Source organism: Pongo abelii, chromosome 11, assembly GCF_028885655.2.
Source record: "Pongo abelii isolate AG06213 chromosome 11, NHGRI_mPonAbe1-v2.0_pri, whole genome shotgun sequence".
NCBI classification, from domain to species: Eukaryota; Metazoa; Chordata; class Mammalia; order Primates; family Hominidae; genus Pongo; species Pongo abelii.
The window spans coordinates 89,543,196-89,560,910 of NC_071996.2; the positions used below are offsets into that span (position 1 = coordinate 89,543,196).

General features: G+C 39.1%; 1 protein-coding gene across 1 annotated transcript in view; it reads left to right on the forward strand.

The window, feature by feature from the left end:
• The first annotated feature begins 12,753 nt into the window (after positions 1-12,753).
• The window catches only part of FAM171B (family with sequence similarity 171 member B), a 71,911-nt gene continuing 66,949 nt past the window's right edge, over positions 12,754-17,715 (forward strand). Inside the window, exon 1 of the mRNA XM_002812662.5 lies at positions 12,754-13,198. Coding sequence (XP_002812708.3) covers positions 12,955-13,198 — 244 coding nt within the window. The 5' untranslated portion in view covers positions 12,754-12,954. The remainder of the gene's footprint in view (positions 13,199-17,715) is intronic.

The window sequence follows — 17,715 nt, forward strand, 5'->3', positions numbered from 1 at the left end:
TTTATAAATGAAAAGTACTGAGAAGAAAATTAAGTGTTGAGATGCTTGGGAAATTATACTGAAGTAGCATAATACACCACCGTAAATTCCTATGGAAATAAGATAGAGTATTGCCAGCATCCACAAGCCCCCTTCTGTCTCTTTCTAATCATATCTCACCCTGCCCTGCAAAAGTAATCACTGTCCTTACTTCTAACACTATATGCTTAGTTAGATGTGATATTTCCCCTGGACCAGCAAGTCATAACTACCCCTATGCTGACCACCATACTTGATGTTTTGGCTCTAATTAAGATGTAAAATGTACAGCAACTACACATGGAAGTATTTTGAGTGAGAATTAGAAAATGGGCAGAGCCTTTCTGTCCTGCCTGACTTACTAGTTGCTCTTTAGGATCAAATGAGATAACACATATGAAATGATTTTATTTTTTTGAGACGGGGTCTTGCCATGTTGCCCAGGCTGGTCTCAAACTCCTGAGCTCAAGTGATCCGCCTGCCTTGTCCTCCCAGAGTGCTGGGATTACAGGCGTGAGCCACCATGCCCTGCCTGAAATCATTTTGAAAACCGTTGAAACCACTTGGGTTCAAAGCTCTTCCCAGTCACTTACAAATTTACCCTCTGTGGAAGTATCTTGGGCCACAGAGGGTAAATTTGTGAGGGTTTTGTGAAAATGCAAGAAAAGGGGTCATCAAAGGCATATGTTAAGTGCTTATCCAGTAAGTCTCTTCCATCATTCACTTGACTGGTCCAAGAAGAAAATTTTGAGCCATGGAATTCTCTTTTCCCAGATTAATTTTAAACATCCTTCGAACCTTATAATGGTGATAAATCATTAATGAGGCAAACCATTATAGAGAGTTGTATTAGTCTGTTTCACACTGCTATAAAAGAACTGCGTGAGACTGGGTAATTTATAAAGGAAAGAGTTTTAATTGACTCACAGTTCAGCATGGCTGGGGAGGCCTCAGGAAACATAATCATGGCTAAAGGCAAAGGGGAAACAAGGCACCTTCTTCACAAGGCAGCATGATGAAGAATAAATGCAGGTGGAACTACCGTCAGATCTCGTGAGAACTCACTATCAATAGAACAGCATGGGGGAAACTGCCCCCATGATTAAGTTACCTCCATCTGGTCTCTCCTTTGACATGTAGGGATTGTATGGATTATGGGAATTACAATTTGAGATGAGATTTTGGGTGGGGACACAGCCAAACCATATGAAGAAACATTCTTGAACAGGCCTGAAATATGATAAAATTCAACCACCGGCAGCCATGTTGGCAAAAAGTGACAGAACTGTATGCATTTTAGAAAAAGAAATTATACTACTTATTTCTAAGTAGTAGCTTTGGTTTTTTGCTTTGGTGATATGTCTATTTATTATGAATAATTTATATAATAGCTAATATTATAGATACTATATTGATACCCATTTTATTGATTTGAAAATCAGCTCAGAGAATGATTATCAAAGCTCTCACACTAGCATGTGGTAGAGCTTTGTTATGTCCCCAGGATGTTCTCTCTTAATGTGTTCTACAGTAGTGTCTTTCCTTGCACAAACCACCTAGCCCCTTCATACCTTTTTATTATATCCTATATAATGGACATTGTAATAGCTACCTCATTATGTAGTGTTATCTTTGGAAATATTAAATATATGCAAAGTACTTACATATATTAGTATATTAACATATTAGAAGACAGAATGATGGCTGGCAATATTTTCATATTACTGCCAAAAAGAGGTGATAAGGGCTTAAATAAACCAGGCCAGTAACAATGGGAATGGAAAGAAGGAGACATACTTAAGATAATGTATGATGTAGAATCCATAGGTTTCTGGGTTGGGTGATTGGCTGGACTGAGAATTGAGAAAGGAAATAGGAGGAAAGGGGCAGAGATTTGGGGAAGAGCAGAGAGTTTAGGAGGGGAAAAGGTACATTACATTTGAGGTACTTATGGCATATCCAGATGGAAATTTCCAGCAGGTTCTTGTAAACATAAGCCTTGGTAATCAGGAGAAAGATCAAAGCCAGAGAAATAATATAGGTATTAGTAGAAGCTAATGGATGAGATTGTTCAGGAGAAATGTGTAAAGTAAGGAGACAGGAAGAAGGCAGTGCAGTGAATTTTTACATTTAAAAGGAGGATGGGATGGCCAGGAGCCAGGAGGCTTGGCTATAGAAGTCAAAAAAAAAAGTCAAGAGAGACTGTGACACAAGACCATAGAGAAACAAAGTACGATGAATGGAGAAGAGTAGGTTATTGGTGACCTTACAGAGAGCCATTTCAGTGGTGTGGTCAGGCACTAAACCCAGAATACAGTGGGTCAAGCAGTGGATAGGCATTAGGCTTGGCTTGGCTTAGAAAGGAAGAGAACGGGCTGTAGTTTGAGGTGAAAGCAAAAGTAGGAAAGTTTGTTTTACAGATGGAAAATTCTTGAGCAGTTTTATACATTAAGGGGCAAAACACATTTTAAAGGATATGATGTAGATAAGGAAAGAAGGAAAACTTCAGGAGAGCAGATCTAGAACATATTGGGAGAAGGAGGGTCAGGATTAGCATCAAGAGATGAGATAGAACAATCCCAGGGAATATCTTGGATCAGGAGCAAAATCACAAAGTTGCAAACAGTGGCCTGATGTTGTTTTGTTTGGCCTCAAAGTATTTTAAAAATAAATGAACTAGTTGGCACCATTAATGTATTATAAATACCCCCAAAGACAGAGATTCTGAATTCTAAGAGCCACAATATTCTTGAGGATAGGAGCCTGTGTTCTTACTTGGATACAGCATTGGAACTGAGTAAGGTCTGCACTAAGATGGTCAAGCAATTTTGGGGTTACCATAAATCCTAGAGAGACTTCCGTTTATTTCACGAGACTAAGTTCTCATTACTCATTTGCCTAGCCATTGTAGGAATTTGAGTTTGTAATTCCTGATGAAGAGCCTGCTGAAATCATGAATGGATCAGAATTACCTGCTGAGTTTACCATACCAAACACTCTTTGGCTAGGTTATACCCCAAATACCCTTTGCATTTGTTCAGTTTGTTGCTTGTACATAAGCTAAATCTAAAAACAAGGCAACCAGCTGGGCACAGTGGCTCATGTCTGTAATCTTGACATTTTGGGAGGCCAAGGTGGGAGGTTTGCTTGAGTCCAGGAGTTCTAGACCAGTCTGGGCAAGACAGTGAGGCCCCCATCTCTACAAAAAAAATTTTTTTTAATTAAAAACTTGCTTGTAAACAAAGCAACTTGATCACAGATATCCTAATACTTTGACATGCTTGATTAGAAAAAAAGATTATAAATAATTTTAGTGACCAAGAACAGAACCATAGGCATTTAAAGTTTAATAGGGGTTTCCAATTTCAATAATGGCAGGATAGCTTTTATCAGATAACAATGATAAATTCTTAACAAAATAGGGTGGAAAACAATCCTTTGAAGACATTGAAGTTACTGAAAGCAGGCAGAAATTGGAGGGGATTTAACTGTTAAAAAAGGCAGCTACACTTACCCCTGAGGTTACTCCCTATGGAGCGGATAGAATACAACAGAAAGCTGTCTTTCTTTCTGGAATGATGAGACTGCCACTATGGCTAGAAATTGAGGAGAAAAATCCAGGAAAGGAAGCAGCCACAGGGTGGGAGGTGGGAAATATTTCCGTCAAATCCTTGGCTGAACCCAGCACTGAGTGAGGCTATAAGGGGCCCAGAGGAAAACAACAGAGGGAAGGCTGAAAGAACGGAGCAGTTATTCCAGCTACTACTGTCCACTGCACAAGAAACGAGATGAAAGTTCAAGTCTTACTCAGTTACAGGGCTTCAGTTACAGGGCTTCAAAAAACCCATCTTTCCATTGAAACCCCATTGGATCTATGCCTTAGGAATAAGTAGTACATCCAAAGATTAATTAATTCACCCTAGGATGAAGGACAAAGCCAAAACAGGCCCACCCTAACAAACCATAAAACCAACCTTCCCCAAGTTTATGATACACCTGTAATTTAACTGACTGCTGGTAAAGACTTACTTTCAGAGGAAGATGACACAACATAGAGACTCTGCAATGTATCATCCACAATGTCATGGAGGGGAGGAGGGTGGGGAAGAATGGGAAGAAACAGGAAAATGTGAGAAAATATAACCCAGAGTTTTGAGAAAAATCAGTCAATAGAAACAGACCCACAAACAATTTAGCAGACATGACTTTATTTTTTCTGTTATTTTTATATTTAAAAATATTTTATTTTTCAATTTTTTTTTTAAATTTCAACAGCTTTTGGTGTACAAGTGGTTTTTGGATACACGGATGAACTGTATAGTAGTGAAGTCTGAGATATCAGTGTACCCTTCACCCGAGCAGTGTACATCATACCCAATGTGTAGTTTGCCATCCCTCACTCCCTCTCACCCTCCCCACTTCTGAGTCTCCAGTGTCCATTCTGTATGCCTTTGTGTACCCATAGCTGGCATGACTTTAAATAACTACGATGAAAATCCTCAAAGGTCTATAGGAAAACATGAATATTATGGATGAAGAGATGGGCATTTCGGGAAAGACTGGGAAACTAATTAAATACACTTGAATGGATATTTTAGGATTAAAAGTAGTATCTGAAATCAGAAATCCATTGGAGGGGGATCAAAAGTAGAGTGAGGTAGCATAGAATAAAAGATCAATGAATTTAGATCAACAGAATTTATCCAAACTGAAGCACACAGCAGAAAAAAAAAAGAAAAAATAATTAACAGCCTCAGTGACTTGCAGGACAATCTAACTAGGTGAAAAAACAGTCTCAGAGAAAGAATGGGGCAGACAAATTATTTGAAGTCAAAAACTGCAAATTTGATTTAAAAAATAGCAACCTACAATTCTGGAAGCTCAGTAAACCCTAAACAGGACGCCTTTTAGGCACATCAAGGTCAAACTCCTAAAAGCCGTAAGTTAGAGGAAGTTTGCCTCAACCCCTTCTTAATGTTAACAATGCCCAGATAATTCATTACTTGGCCAAGGCAGTTACTAGCAGGATTGGGACTAATGCTTACACATTCAAACTCCTGGTCCAGTATGCTTTCTGTTGTGCAACATCACCTAGATTACTAAACATAGCTCATAAAATAGAATTGCTGTTATCTAGTTAATAGGTTGCAATGCCCGAATATCAATTTGTGCAACAACAATATTTTTCCAAGTAATGTTTTATTCACTTTCTAAAGTGTTCTGACTTTCCTAGAAAGTTATTTGGTTATGGTCCCTTTCATACCATTTCCTTGTCAACCCTATTTTCCTGAAGCATAGCAAATATATAATCAGTTTTAATAAAAGTAGTGTTTAGGTTTTGACTTCGGTCATTACATAGTAATTTACCTTCATCACGTTATTTAAAAATACGTACTTTGTTTCAAAGTAATTAATCTTAAAGTTATTTTACTTCCTTTCTCAGATATTAGGGTGTTAAAATGGAGCCTTTAGGCGTTACTCTTTAGTTAATCCTGTATTCAGAATATTAATTAGTTATCACTAAGTTATTCAAAAAGTGTCAATTGATCTACATTATTATTAGTAGTTTTCAATTTGGAGAATTATGCTCTTCACCAGAGTAATAGAAATTATTTTTGATCTTGTGTATGGTACATGGTAAATTTTTCATAGAAAATTCTGGTGGCTTATACTTTTTTTCATCTTTGAACAATGCAGATAAAGTTGTTTTTGAGATTATAACAGACATAAACATCTTTAAAATTCAGGGATATTATCACCTAGTCTGCAGACAAATCAGTAATTTTGAATTTTTCAGTATACTTTAGTGAGGAACTAAAATTAAAGGAAAAAATTATTAAATAAGTAAATTTCCTATTTGATACTAATACCAATTTTGACTTTCTGACTTGCACCTTGACTATTAAACCAGACCCAGGCATTTCACCTGGTGCTAAATTACTAGCACAAACTGAACCAGAAAGGTCTTCTCTCAATCATCCCACAGGTATTTAATGATTCCCAACAAATAGAGATGACATACCAGTAACTAATTTTACTTTATTTCCAATGGACAGCCCTAGCCTTTCAAGGGAACCCTAAAGCAGCTGCAGTATAGCAGTGATTCAATGACAGAACTGAGAATCTGGTTTATTTACCATACAGAAATAATCCCGTCTTCTCACTTTTAATTCTCCAAATCCAGCTCTTCTCCCTACCGATTCTCTATCCTCTCCTAGTTGCATGCAGTCTTGTCACTGGATAAGCTTCATTACTTTATCATGTATTGAATGATAAATTAGTTTTACATTGCTGCCAAATCCTTTTAAGGCACTTTGGATTTTAAAGTCCAAACTATCTGTAAGGTAACATATTCACAGCTCCTGTGAATTACCTCATGGACATCTTTGGGGGGCATTTTTATTTCTACTGAAACCAGGCCAATTGTCCCATAGAACTGATATTTATTGTTTATTTTTAATAAACATAGAAATAGATCCTACCAGTCTTAAAACTTGAAAAATTTACATTTGTGTTATCTGAGTTCCTTTCTCAGGAAAGCACCAGCAGGCCTCCCAGAGAGTCAAGGAACTGAAACTTAACAGATCATGGCATCTGGACAATGAGATCTCAGACCTCTTACTTGTCATGATTGCCTAACCAACCATCTGTTTCCTGTTGATGAACTCCTCTTTCTTACTCTTCCCTAATCCCCGTTTTCCAACACATAGTTCCATTTCTTCCCTGCTATATAACCCTTAATTTTAGTCTAGTTTTTGAGGAACTGCCAAATTGTTTCCAAATGTAAACAGCAGCTGCACCAGTTTACATTTCCACCAGCAATGTATGAGGGTTCCAATTTCTCCACATCCTTGCCAACACGTGTTTTCCATTAAAAAAATTATAGCCATCCTAATGAGTGTAAAGTTGTATCTCATTGTGATTGATTTGCATTTTCCTAATGACTGTTGATGTTCAGCATCTTTTCATGTGCTTATTGGCCATTTTTATATCTTCTTTGAAAAAAACGACTATTCAAGTCCTTTGCCCATTTTAAATATTGTTATGTTGTTTGTCATTTTGTTTTAAGTTGTAAGAGTCCTTTTTATATTCTGTAGGTTGTCTTTTCACTTTCATGATAGTGTCCTTTGATGCATGAATGTTTTAATTTTGATAAAATTCAATATATATATATTTCTTTATTTTGTTGCTTGTCCTTTGGTGTCATATCTAAGAAATTATTGCTGAATCCAATATCACGAAAATGTATCCCTATACTTCTTTTAAGAGTTCTATAATGTTAGTTCTTATATTTATGTCCCTGATCCAATTTTAGTTAATTTTTGTAAATGATGTGAAATAAGGGTCTAACTTCATTCTGTTGCATGCAGCTATGGAGTTGCCCACCATGAACATTCCCAGCTGAGGTCAAACGAGAAGATGCTCTTCCTTCTTGTTCAGCTCTTAAACTGGAAATGTGTCCTTTCTGTGGTCTATTTAGCACCATATTTTTCACAGCTGTGTGCTTTTTTTCCTGGTGATTTTGTTGTTTAAAATGGCTCTCCAGTATAATACTGGAGTGCTGTCTAGCGCTTCTTAGTACCAGAAGGCTGTGATGAGCCTTGGAGGCAAAATACAAGTGTTAGGTAAGCTTTGTTTAGACATGAGTTACGGTGCTATTGTCCATGAATTCAATGTTGTTGAACCAATGATATATATAATAAACCTGGTGTCTTTAAACAGAAACACACATAAAACAAGGTTATATATTGATCTGTTGACAAAAATCTCGTGACGAGAGGTTCACAGGAACCTAACTTGTATTTCCTCTAGGAGGAATGGTTCAGTATTTGCTAATTCAATGTTTACGGTGACTTAATAGATCATTGACTACCGACAAGAGGTTCACAGGAACCTAACTTGGTATTTCCGCTAGGAGGAATGGTTCAGTATTTGCTAATTCAATGTTTATGGTGACTTAATAGAACATTGACTACTGAGAAAAATGAGAAGTGATTGCATATAACATGCATTTTGTTTTGTTTTTAATTTTTTTCTTTTTATCTTCAGATGAGCATCATGATCTAGAAATTGTATATACGTATAAGATACATATAAACAAAATAGAACAATCATATACAAGTTTAACAAAATAAATAACAGTTAACATTTACCGAAGACTTCCTCTGGGCAGAAATTCTAAGTATTTCACGGTATTTTATTTTCTAAGCTCCTTTAGGTTCTATTATTTCTCCCCCTATACAGTTGAGGAAATTGAGGCCTAGAATCTCATGTAAATTATATCACTTGTGAGTGGTTGATACCAGAGCAGTCTGATGCCATGGTCCTCCACCCTTAACCAACAGTTCTGCCTCTTAAAATTGTTTTATTGATTTAATCAGCCAAGTAATCAATCAAACAAGCAATGTCAGGTATCATGGTAGGAGCTGCTGACACAGCTGTGAGCATAATGGTCCTGGCTCTTGTGGGGCTAGTAAGTGAGGATTCAGACAAGTAAATGCCCATTTTAAATAATAAGATCAAAACAGGAAATGTGGGTTGCCACGCAAGCTCATAACAGAGGCACCTAATCAAACTAAGGGTGTTAGGGAATGAAGCCTGGAGGAGTAATATAAAACCTGAACTCTTCAGGCTCTAGGGGAACCTGCCAGTTAAAGGGGTAAAGGAGTAGACTTCTAGGCAGGGAAAATCACATATTTAAAGGTCTAGGGGCAACTCAAATCTAGTTCAAAGGAATAGAAGAACCTCGTGTGTGTGTGTGTGTGTGTGTGTGTATGCAGGAAAATTTTTAAAATGAACCTGAACCCTAGGTAGTCAGGGGACATATTGCAAAGGGCTTTGTAAATCATGTTAGGAATTTTGGATTTGTGCTAAGAGTAATGAGGAGGTACCAGTAAGTTTTAAGTGGGGAAGAATTATATGTGTATAGTATTGTGCTTTGCTTTCTGATGGCTCTTGGGGCATTTTTCTAAAAATGATGAATTTCTAACCTTAATGATTACATTGTGTTTAGCATAAACTTTATCATGGACTATGTACCTGAAAATAACTTGCTGGATTAACTGGCATTTTTCATTCCTTTGTAAAACACACAGACAAACATTTAGGGCAAATGTAGTTATCAGCTTACATCTTCCTGAATGTCTGCCTATGTTTAGTCCTGTCATTTGGTTGTGCCTGTGCCAAAAGTCAGTTGTATTTTTCACAAACTTTTTCTTTTTTTTTTTTTTTTTGCCAGTTATATGTGTGATAAGGAATATATACAATATGGATTTGAGATAAGTAAATTTTTCCTATTAAAACTAAGTTTAGGCCAGGTGTGGTGGCGCACGCCTGTAATCCCAGCATTTTCGGAGGCTGAGGCGGGCGATCACCTGAGGTCAGGAGTTCAAGACCAGTCTGGCCAACATGGCGAAACCCCGTCTCTACTAAAAATACAAAAATTAGCCGGGCGTGGTGGCATGCACCAGTAATCCCAGCTACTCAGGAGGCTGAGGCAGGAGAATCGCTTGAATCCAGGAGGTGGAGGTTGCAGTGAGCCAAGATTGTTCCATTGCACTCTAGCCTGGAAGACAAGAGCGAGACTCTGTTTCAAAAAATAAAATAAAATAAAATATAAGTTTAATACTAAGTATATGAGAAAATTCTACAAGCTTGGGAAAAAAATTGAACATAGAATGACTTGGCACTCTAATTGTGTGGCAAGGGTCTTTGAGAACTTCCACTTAAACTAAATCTGCAAATCATAGTGGTATATCATAATTGTGGTTTATGACTTCAAACTCTAGGATGTGGTTGAAATTCTTGGCCCTACATCAAAAGATTTGTGAACAAATATATATTTATTTATTCTAGGGTAAAATATGTGGCTTAAGATATATTTAGGATGTATTGACTTTGGTCTTTTGATGAACTTTTTTCATTTGCCAAGTACTATCCCCAATTGAATCAGATAATATGGCTTTTTTATATTGCACAGAAATTAAGCATAAACTACATGAATAATGAAGCACTTAAAAACTATTTAAATACTCTTGATTGACAACACTTATCTCTTAAAACAGTCCACAGTATTGAAAGATTTGAGGTCCACCCTCTACCAGGGTCCATGACCCAGTGGCTTTGCCTCCAGAAGGTCTGCTTCTACTATATTAAAAATAACTTGGCTACCCCAAGGCAGGATGACAGAAATCCTGGCAGCATTCCTTTCCTTCTGATCCACCAGTCAGGTTTTTGGAGCCATTTCCATTTTCTCCTTTCTTCTCTCCAGGAGCAGAGGTAACTTGGAAGAGATTGCCATAAAAACAGCTTGATGAGACTAATGGAAACTTGCTGCCTTCAGCTCTGGAGCCCCCTCCCCCAATGGCTCCTGCCTCACACAGACCAGGGAAAGAAAGTCCTGATGGAAAAATGATGTTTAGTATGAGGGGCCTCACTTTAGTATCTATTTTCCCCAAAATTATGTGGTCCACATACCTTATTTTTGTTTTAAAATCACTAAAAAAGCAATACAAACTCATAGCAGAAGTCTCAAACAGTGCAGAAAGGTAAAGTCACACACTGTAAATGTAGCCTCTGGCAAGACACGGAGCCTCTCTGATCTCCAGTGTTTCCATTTGCTAAATAGGATAATGAGAGCTAATTTGTAGAGATGCTCTGAAGATATAATGAGATAATAGATGCAAAATACCTACTGTTATTTTATTTATGGTTATTGTGTCAGTCCATTTGCATTGCAGTAAACTTTGGGTGACATAAAGAAAAGCGGTTTACTTTGGGTCAGTTCTGCTGGCTGTACAACACAAGTGTGGTGCTGGCACCTGCTCTGGTGAGACCTTAGAAAGCTTACAATCATGGTGGATGGTGAAAGGGAGCCAGCGTGTCACATGATAGGAGAGGGAGCAAGCGAGAGAGAGAAGGGAGTTGCCACACTTTTAAACAACCAGATCTCCTGTGAGCTCAGAGCAAGAATTCAGTCATTACCATGAGGAGGGCACCAAGCCATTCATGAGGGATTCTCCTCTATGAACCAAAGACCTCCCACTAGGCCCCACCTCCAACATTGGAGGTCACATTTCAATATGAGATTTGGAAGGGACAAAACATCTAAACCACTAGTTATATATACACTATTTTCATTTGCTTAACCAAAAAATACTTTTCCAGTACTGAGAAGTTTGTTGTTTTCCAGCATATTGAAAACACTGAGAGGGACAAGGTAAGAATGATGAGGGTGGAAAAGGACAATGAACTACAATGGTAAATGGGTTGATGTCACAGCAGGTGACATTTATATTGCACTATGAGATGTCCCATGGGTACTCCAATTACAAAGAGACCACAACTGAACAAGCCAGAGCTCATTACTCTAGGCCAGTTAATGTTGATAAGATCATAAGCAGCCACCTAAGATCTCAATTTGTCGATTTAGGTGTCACACTAGGCATATCTCCTCCTCTTCCAATTAACCGTATCTGTTTATTGTAGTCTTATACACTGTGTCTCCTACTCTCTTCTTCTCCTTTTCAGTTTCAGTGACCTTTGGCATCTCCTATGGGTTTTGGCAAACACCTCTAAACTGGCATCTTCTCTTCCAATTTATCCCCCTTTAATCCATCTGCCATACTGAGAGCAAAGTGATCCTCCTAAAAATGCACAACTGGTAGCAAGTTTCTTCCCTAATTTCTTTCATTATCATCTACAGTGTAAATTTCAATTTCTGTATACAGCATCTAAGTTTATTACAGAAGTTAACAAATGTTAAGTACTTGAGCACACAGTAAGTACTATAGAAATGCTTATTATTATTTTTTTAATGACCTGGTCTCCACTCTCCTCTTCAATCTAAAACACTGTCATTCCTCCATTAGAATAATTGCTCACACTTTTCCAAGCCCACTGTGCTTACACACATCTGGGCTTCACACACACACACACACACACACACTTCCACGTTCCTGATTTCTCCTGTGTGGAAGTCTTACTCTTTTTTATATTCTACCGCTCCTGGTGTTTCATAGCCCCTACATACACAAGATATTTTCTTCCAATCCTGAGACCTCTGGACCTGTAATGCTTTTCTGTCTGTAGCCACCACATTGGGTTCTAATTTGTTCCTGTGTTCCTCTCCCCTAATAGATGGTGAGCTCCTGGAATGCAGGGATTGTATTTTACTTATTCCAAGCACCTGAAGAAATGCTGGCACATGGTAAGCAACTAGTATTTAGTAAGATTTTTTTTTTTTAACAAATGAAAGGCATAGGCTAGAATTAGACAAAATGTAATTAAGAATATTTTATGATATGGAAAGAAATTCCCACTAGGGCAGAGAAAAGAAGTTTAGTCAAAATCTGGCGCGCTGCAGTTTAACTTCTAGCTAAGCAATGATGGCGGTGATGCAGCAAAGCCTGTTTGGTTGAGATCCTGGCTTTTTGATCCGTTGGTGCCACCCATGCTATGTGCTGGATGGGGGTAATTAATATACCACCTTCTCTGCTACTTTGGGCTCAGGTGGAGGGAATTTTATTCCACTCTCTGCAAATCTTCCCGGTGCCTCAGTAGGAAGTGGAGGCTGTGAGGGTCGGCCAGCTCCCAGAGGGCCTCCCCTTTCTGTTTCCCCTAGGGCCCTCCACCCGGGCTGCAGCCCCAGCATCGCGTCCTCTCGGAGCAGCCTGGCCCCAGGTGGCTGCGGGGCGCGGCACCGCAGGGCCCGGCTCGCCCCTCCCCGCGCGTCACATGCGCGAGGATGCGAACTCCCCTTCCCTCCTCCTCCGCCCCCTCCGCCTCCCAGGCCTCTTCCTCCTCCCGGTGAGGGAGTGCTTGGCAGATTGCGCGAGGGGGAGCGAGCGAGCGGGCGCTGCCGGGAGCCCGCAGCCCTGGCGCCCGCCGCCGCCCGGAGCCCCGCAATATGCCGCCGCGGCCGTCTGGCTCTAGGCCATGGCGAGGCTCTGCCGGCGTGTCCCTTGCACCCTGCTTCTCGGCCTGGCCGCGGTGCTGCTGAAAGCGCGGCTGGTCCCCGCGGCCGCCAGAGCAGAACTCAGCCGCTCCGACCTCAGCCTCATCCAACAGCAGCAGCAGCAGCAGCAGCAGCAACAACAACAACAACAGCAAAAGCAGCTGGAGGAGGCTGAGGAGGAGAGGCCAGAGGTGCCTGGGGCAACCTCCACCTTGACGGTTCCAGGTAGGTCCTGGCTGCCCAGCCCTGTCTTTCAGTCTCGGCCGGCGATCTCTTAGGGCCTCGCCGGCTTCCTCGCCCCTTCCCTGGCCATTCCCATCCTCGTTCGTTCCTGTCACCATCCCTCCCGATCTTTCTCCCCAGACTGGCTGCCCAGCCTTTGGTCCCTTGATCTGGTGTCGAGAATCTGCCCTTCGGGTAATGAGCTTTCTGAGCAGCTCAGAGCGCTGCGGTGGGTTGGAGAGGGGTCGGGAAGGCTGGGGGTGGGTGACTGCCTGGATTGATCTTTTTCTTTTCCCTCCCTTCTTCCTGAATTCTACCCTCCGCCCTGGGAATGACTGTACACACACACACACACACACACACACACACACCGTTCTTAAATCTCTTAAGCATTTTGTTCTCTATCCTTTTCTCTCCTAGAGACTGAGAAATCTTGCCATGGACACCCACACACCCCTTTTCACCATTTCTCCATGCCTGCTATATTTAAATTTAGCCATGAAGAGAGAAATCTTTATTTATTTTATTATTTATTTCTCTTTCTCCTTACCCCAGGAAGGGTTTAAGGGTTCAACTTATTGCAAAGAATGCTTTTAGTACAATGAGATGAAGCAAAACAAAATAGGAGTTTGTAATTGAAGGAAAGGGAAAAGGAGGGGGACATATAAGGTGAAGTCTGGAGTGTTATTAGTACAGCAAAAGCCTATCCCTAGAGAGGGAAATCTCCTTACTTGTTAGTAGAACTTAAATGAGGCAGATTCTTGACACTGTTCAATGAAGGTGTAGAAATACGGCTGTAGTACAGGTAGCTGTAACAGTTCTGCAGTTCCTCCCTCTGTGCCCCCATTAAAGCTCCATCGGTAAGCAAATAGCTGGATTATCCATGTATATTGCATCTCCCTACCCCGCAACCCACTTCGCTTCATGGCTGTAGATTCTGTCTGCTATTTGGAAAGAAAAAAAGCCTCCAATTTTCTGGCACGAGGGCTTAGGTTTTGTGAAACCAAAGTGAATTTTATTATGACGTTTGTTTTTGTTTTAAAATCCTGCCTGGTAACACTATATGAGTGCTGAAAATGAGATTTTAAAGAGTGGAATCAGCATCACATTTCGTATTGTTTGCTCATCATCAAAAAGCAGTACACAGGCATGCCAGCTGCGATTCATGACACAGCCAGGATGATTTAATTTATCAGAGTGCTCTGAGCATAGGATGAAATCACCAAAGTGTGCAGGAAAGCATGTGTTTCTGACACCCTCTTAAACCAATTAATAACACTCAAGTGTGGCTAAAAGTCTTGAAAGGTATACAGTGTATGGTGGTTTTCCTACCCAGCTTTTAATAACTGAAAGTGATAATATGGTTTGGGTGAGGCTGCTGTTAGACATACTGTTCGCTAAAGTTAAGGAAATTGGATATATCAGATTGATTGGCCTCATTAATAGAGATATTTCATAAATTCACTATGAAGCAGAAGTCTGAGAGAGTGTTGGTGGGTTTTATGGTTTGCAGTATGTTTTTATTTCAATGTACCTTTCAGGAATATTAAATGAATTTTGACTACTGTAATATATATATATATGTTGTGATTAGGGTTATGAATAACTGCAATAATATGAAACCTGAATCCAGCATGCAAATTAAAATGTTTGCTTTCTGATATTTGTGAGGGAATATTCTGAAAAAGATGATTGGGAAATTAGCAGTTTTTGTTTTATTTACCTATTAGATTGAAATAAAGGAACCACACTCTTCAATAGATCAAACTAGAACCTGAAAAGTAACCTATGATGATGCTTCTTCCTCAAAAACTCTAATTACCCAAGCCAGTGGCAAACAAGGGAGTAATTCAATTGATTGCTGTTTTAGCTATTGGAATATTGAGTCTTACGATGCAACACAGCTTATAGACAAATGAAGTTAAAATATTCCTTTGAATGCATTGTGATCTCTCCATTGAACTGGTCTTCCTGTTTCAACCTTTGTTTCCCTACTGTCTTTTCTCCTCACACAGCTAGCGATCTTTTAAAAAAAAAAAAAAAACATTAAATAGGATCACACTCCTCCAATGGCTTCCCGTCTCTCTCATACTAGATGCCCAGATCGTGAAAATGGCCTACCAAGGTCTAGATCCTTTGTATCCTCCTTTTCCTCCGGTCTCCTTTAGCCCTTACCCTAACTCTCTCCACTGTAGCCACACTAGCTCTGTTTTCTTTAGCTTGCAAGTGGACCCAAGTGTTTGGCCTTTGCACTTGCCATTTTCTCTGCCTGGAATTCTGGAACTTCACATTTTTCAGGTTTGCTCAAGCATCTCAGTAACTGACAGACCTTTTCCTGACCAGGTGTTTAAAATAGTAATCTGCACATCCTTTTTGCTGTTACCCAGATTCATTCTTCTCCATGGTACTCATTATTCTCAGCTGTTCTAATAAGCCTGTTTTCCCTTGATAGAACATAAGCTCTGTGAAAGCATGGACTTTGTTTTGTTCACTGCTATATTTCTAGTATCTCGAAGAGCACCTGATTGGTACCCATAGACATTCAAACATTTGTTGAATGGATGGATGGACGGATGAATGAATTCACTTTCTCAGCATTTGTTCTTCTTCATTGGAGAAATTCTCCATTGGAGTTTAGCAGGGGATTTATAAAAATAAATGTTATATAGGAAAATTTGTAAGTAGAAGTTATGAAGTATGTAAATTTTGGATCTTTAATTTTAGTTAATTTCAGTGTTTATCTTATGCTGACTACAGAAAACTGATTGTTACCTGTACTTGGGCCTACTTATTAGGTTCTGTCAAGAATTTTGGGGGTTTTTTTTTTGAGACAGGATTGAGTGCAGTGGCATGATCATGACTCACCTCAGTCTCAGCCTCCTGAATAGCTGAACTACAGGTGCATGATACTGCGCCCAGCTAATTTTTAATTTTTTTATTTTTTGTAGAGATAGGGTCCTGCTTTGTTGCCCAGGCTAGCCTCAAACTCTGGAACTCTGGGCTCAAGCAATCCTCCCACCTCAGCCTCCCAAAATGTTGGGTTTACAAATATGAACCATTAATTCTTTACCTGAGTATACTTAATCTTCTTATGACCTAGGAGGATTTTAACATATATACCTTTAAATAGCTGTGATTGAGCTTGCGTTCATTCTTTACCACTGTATGATGCTTCTGATTCTTTGGACGTACCATATGAAAAACTGTAGGACTTTTCTCAGGCAAAATTTAGAAAACAAATATGACACATTCAATGACTGATATATGACTAAGCCTTATCAGTCCATAGTAGAGAAACTCACCATTGCCCTTGCTTGGTATTCTTTGGATTTTTATTCTAAAAATTTATGTCTCTGTATTGCTGAGAAACAAGAAAGCAAGATTAAAAAAAAACTTGAATGTGAAATTTTTTTAAAAATCAGGATTTAAAAAAGTACATTTCCATTTTCTCATTAACTTATAAAAACACCATCTTCAGAGAGCAGTGAAAATAAAGACTAAGATTGGTATCCATCAAATCAATTGTTTTCTCCAGTGTATACAACAGCTCTTATTTCTCCATCTGTACCAGTATTTGTTAGAAATAAATATTTGAGGGTCCCGAGAAGAATTAATCTGGGGGCTAGTGGTAGTTGGGACAACCATATTATATTCATTCTGATGGCCCATTAGATGGGAGGCATGCTGGGGCTGGGGGAGAGAGGAGCTGGGGAAAAATAATGAGCTCCATTTAAAATTCTCCATGTGAAGCAGAGACACAGGGAATCTCCAGGGATCATAGAAATGTCTTTTCGGTACAGAGAAAGCTTCTTGAGAGGCATATTTTCATGGTGTGAAAATTTTTGATTGCGTATTTCAGTGATATCTATTTTTAAACTTTTTATTTTGCAAGATGTTAAATATATAGAAAGTAAACAGGATAGTGTAATAAAAGCCTATACCTGTCACCCAGCTTAAACAATGGTCAAAATTCTGCCATTGTTTTTTCAGCCATACTTCTACTTGTTTCCACTACATGGGATTTGTTTTTAATTTTTAATTTTTATGGGAACATAGTAGGTGTATATATTTATGGGCTACATGAGATATTTTGATACAGGCATAAAATGTATAACTATCACATCAGGGTAAACATTTATCATTTGTGTTACAAGCATTCCAGTTATACTTTCAGTTATGTTAAAATGTACAATAAGTTATTGTTTACTATATTTACCCTGTTGTGCTATCAAGTAGTAGATCTTATTCGTTCTACCTGACTATATTTTTATACTCATTAACCATCCCCACTTCTTCCCCACTCCCAATACCCTTCCCAGACTCTGGTAACCATCATTCTAATCTCTATCTCCATGAGTTTAATGGTTTTATATTTTAGTTCCCACAAACGAGTGAGAATATGCAAAGTTTGTCTGTGCCTGGCTTATTTTACTTAATGTCCTCCTGTTCCATCCATGTTGTTGCAAATGAGAGGATCTGATCCTTGTTAATGGTTGAATAATACTCCATTGTGTATATGT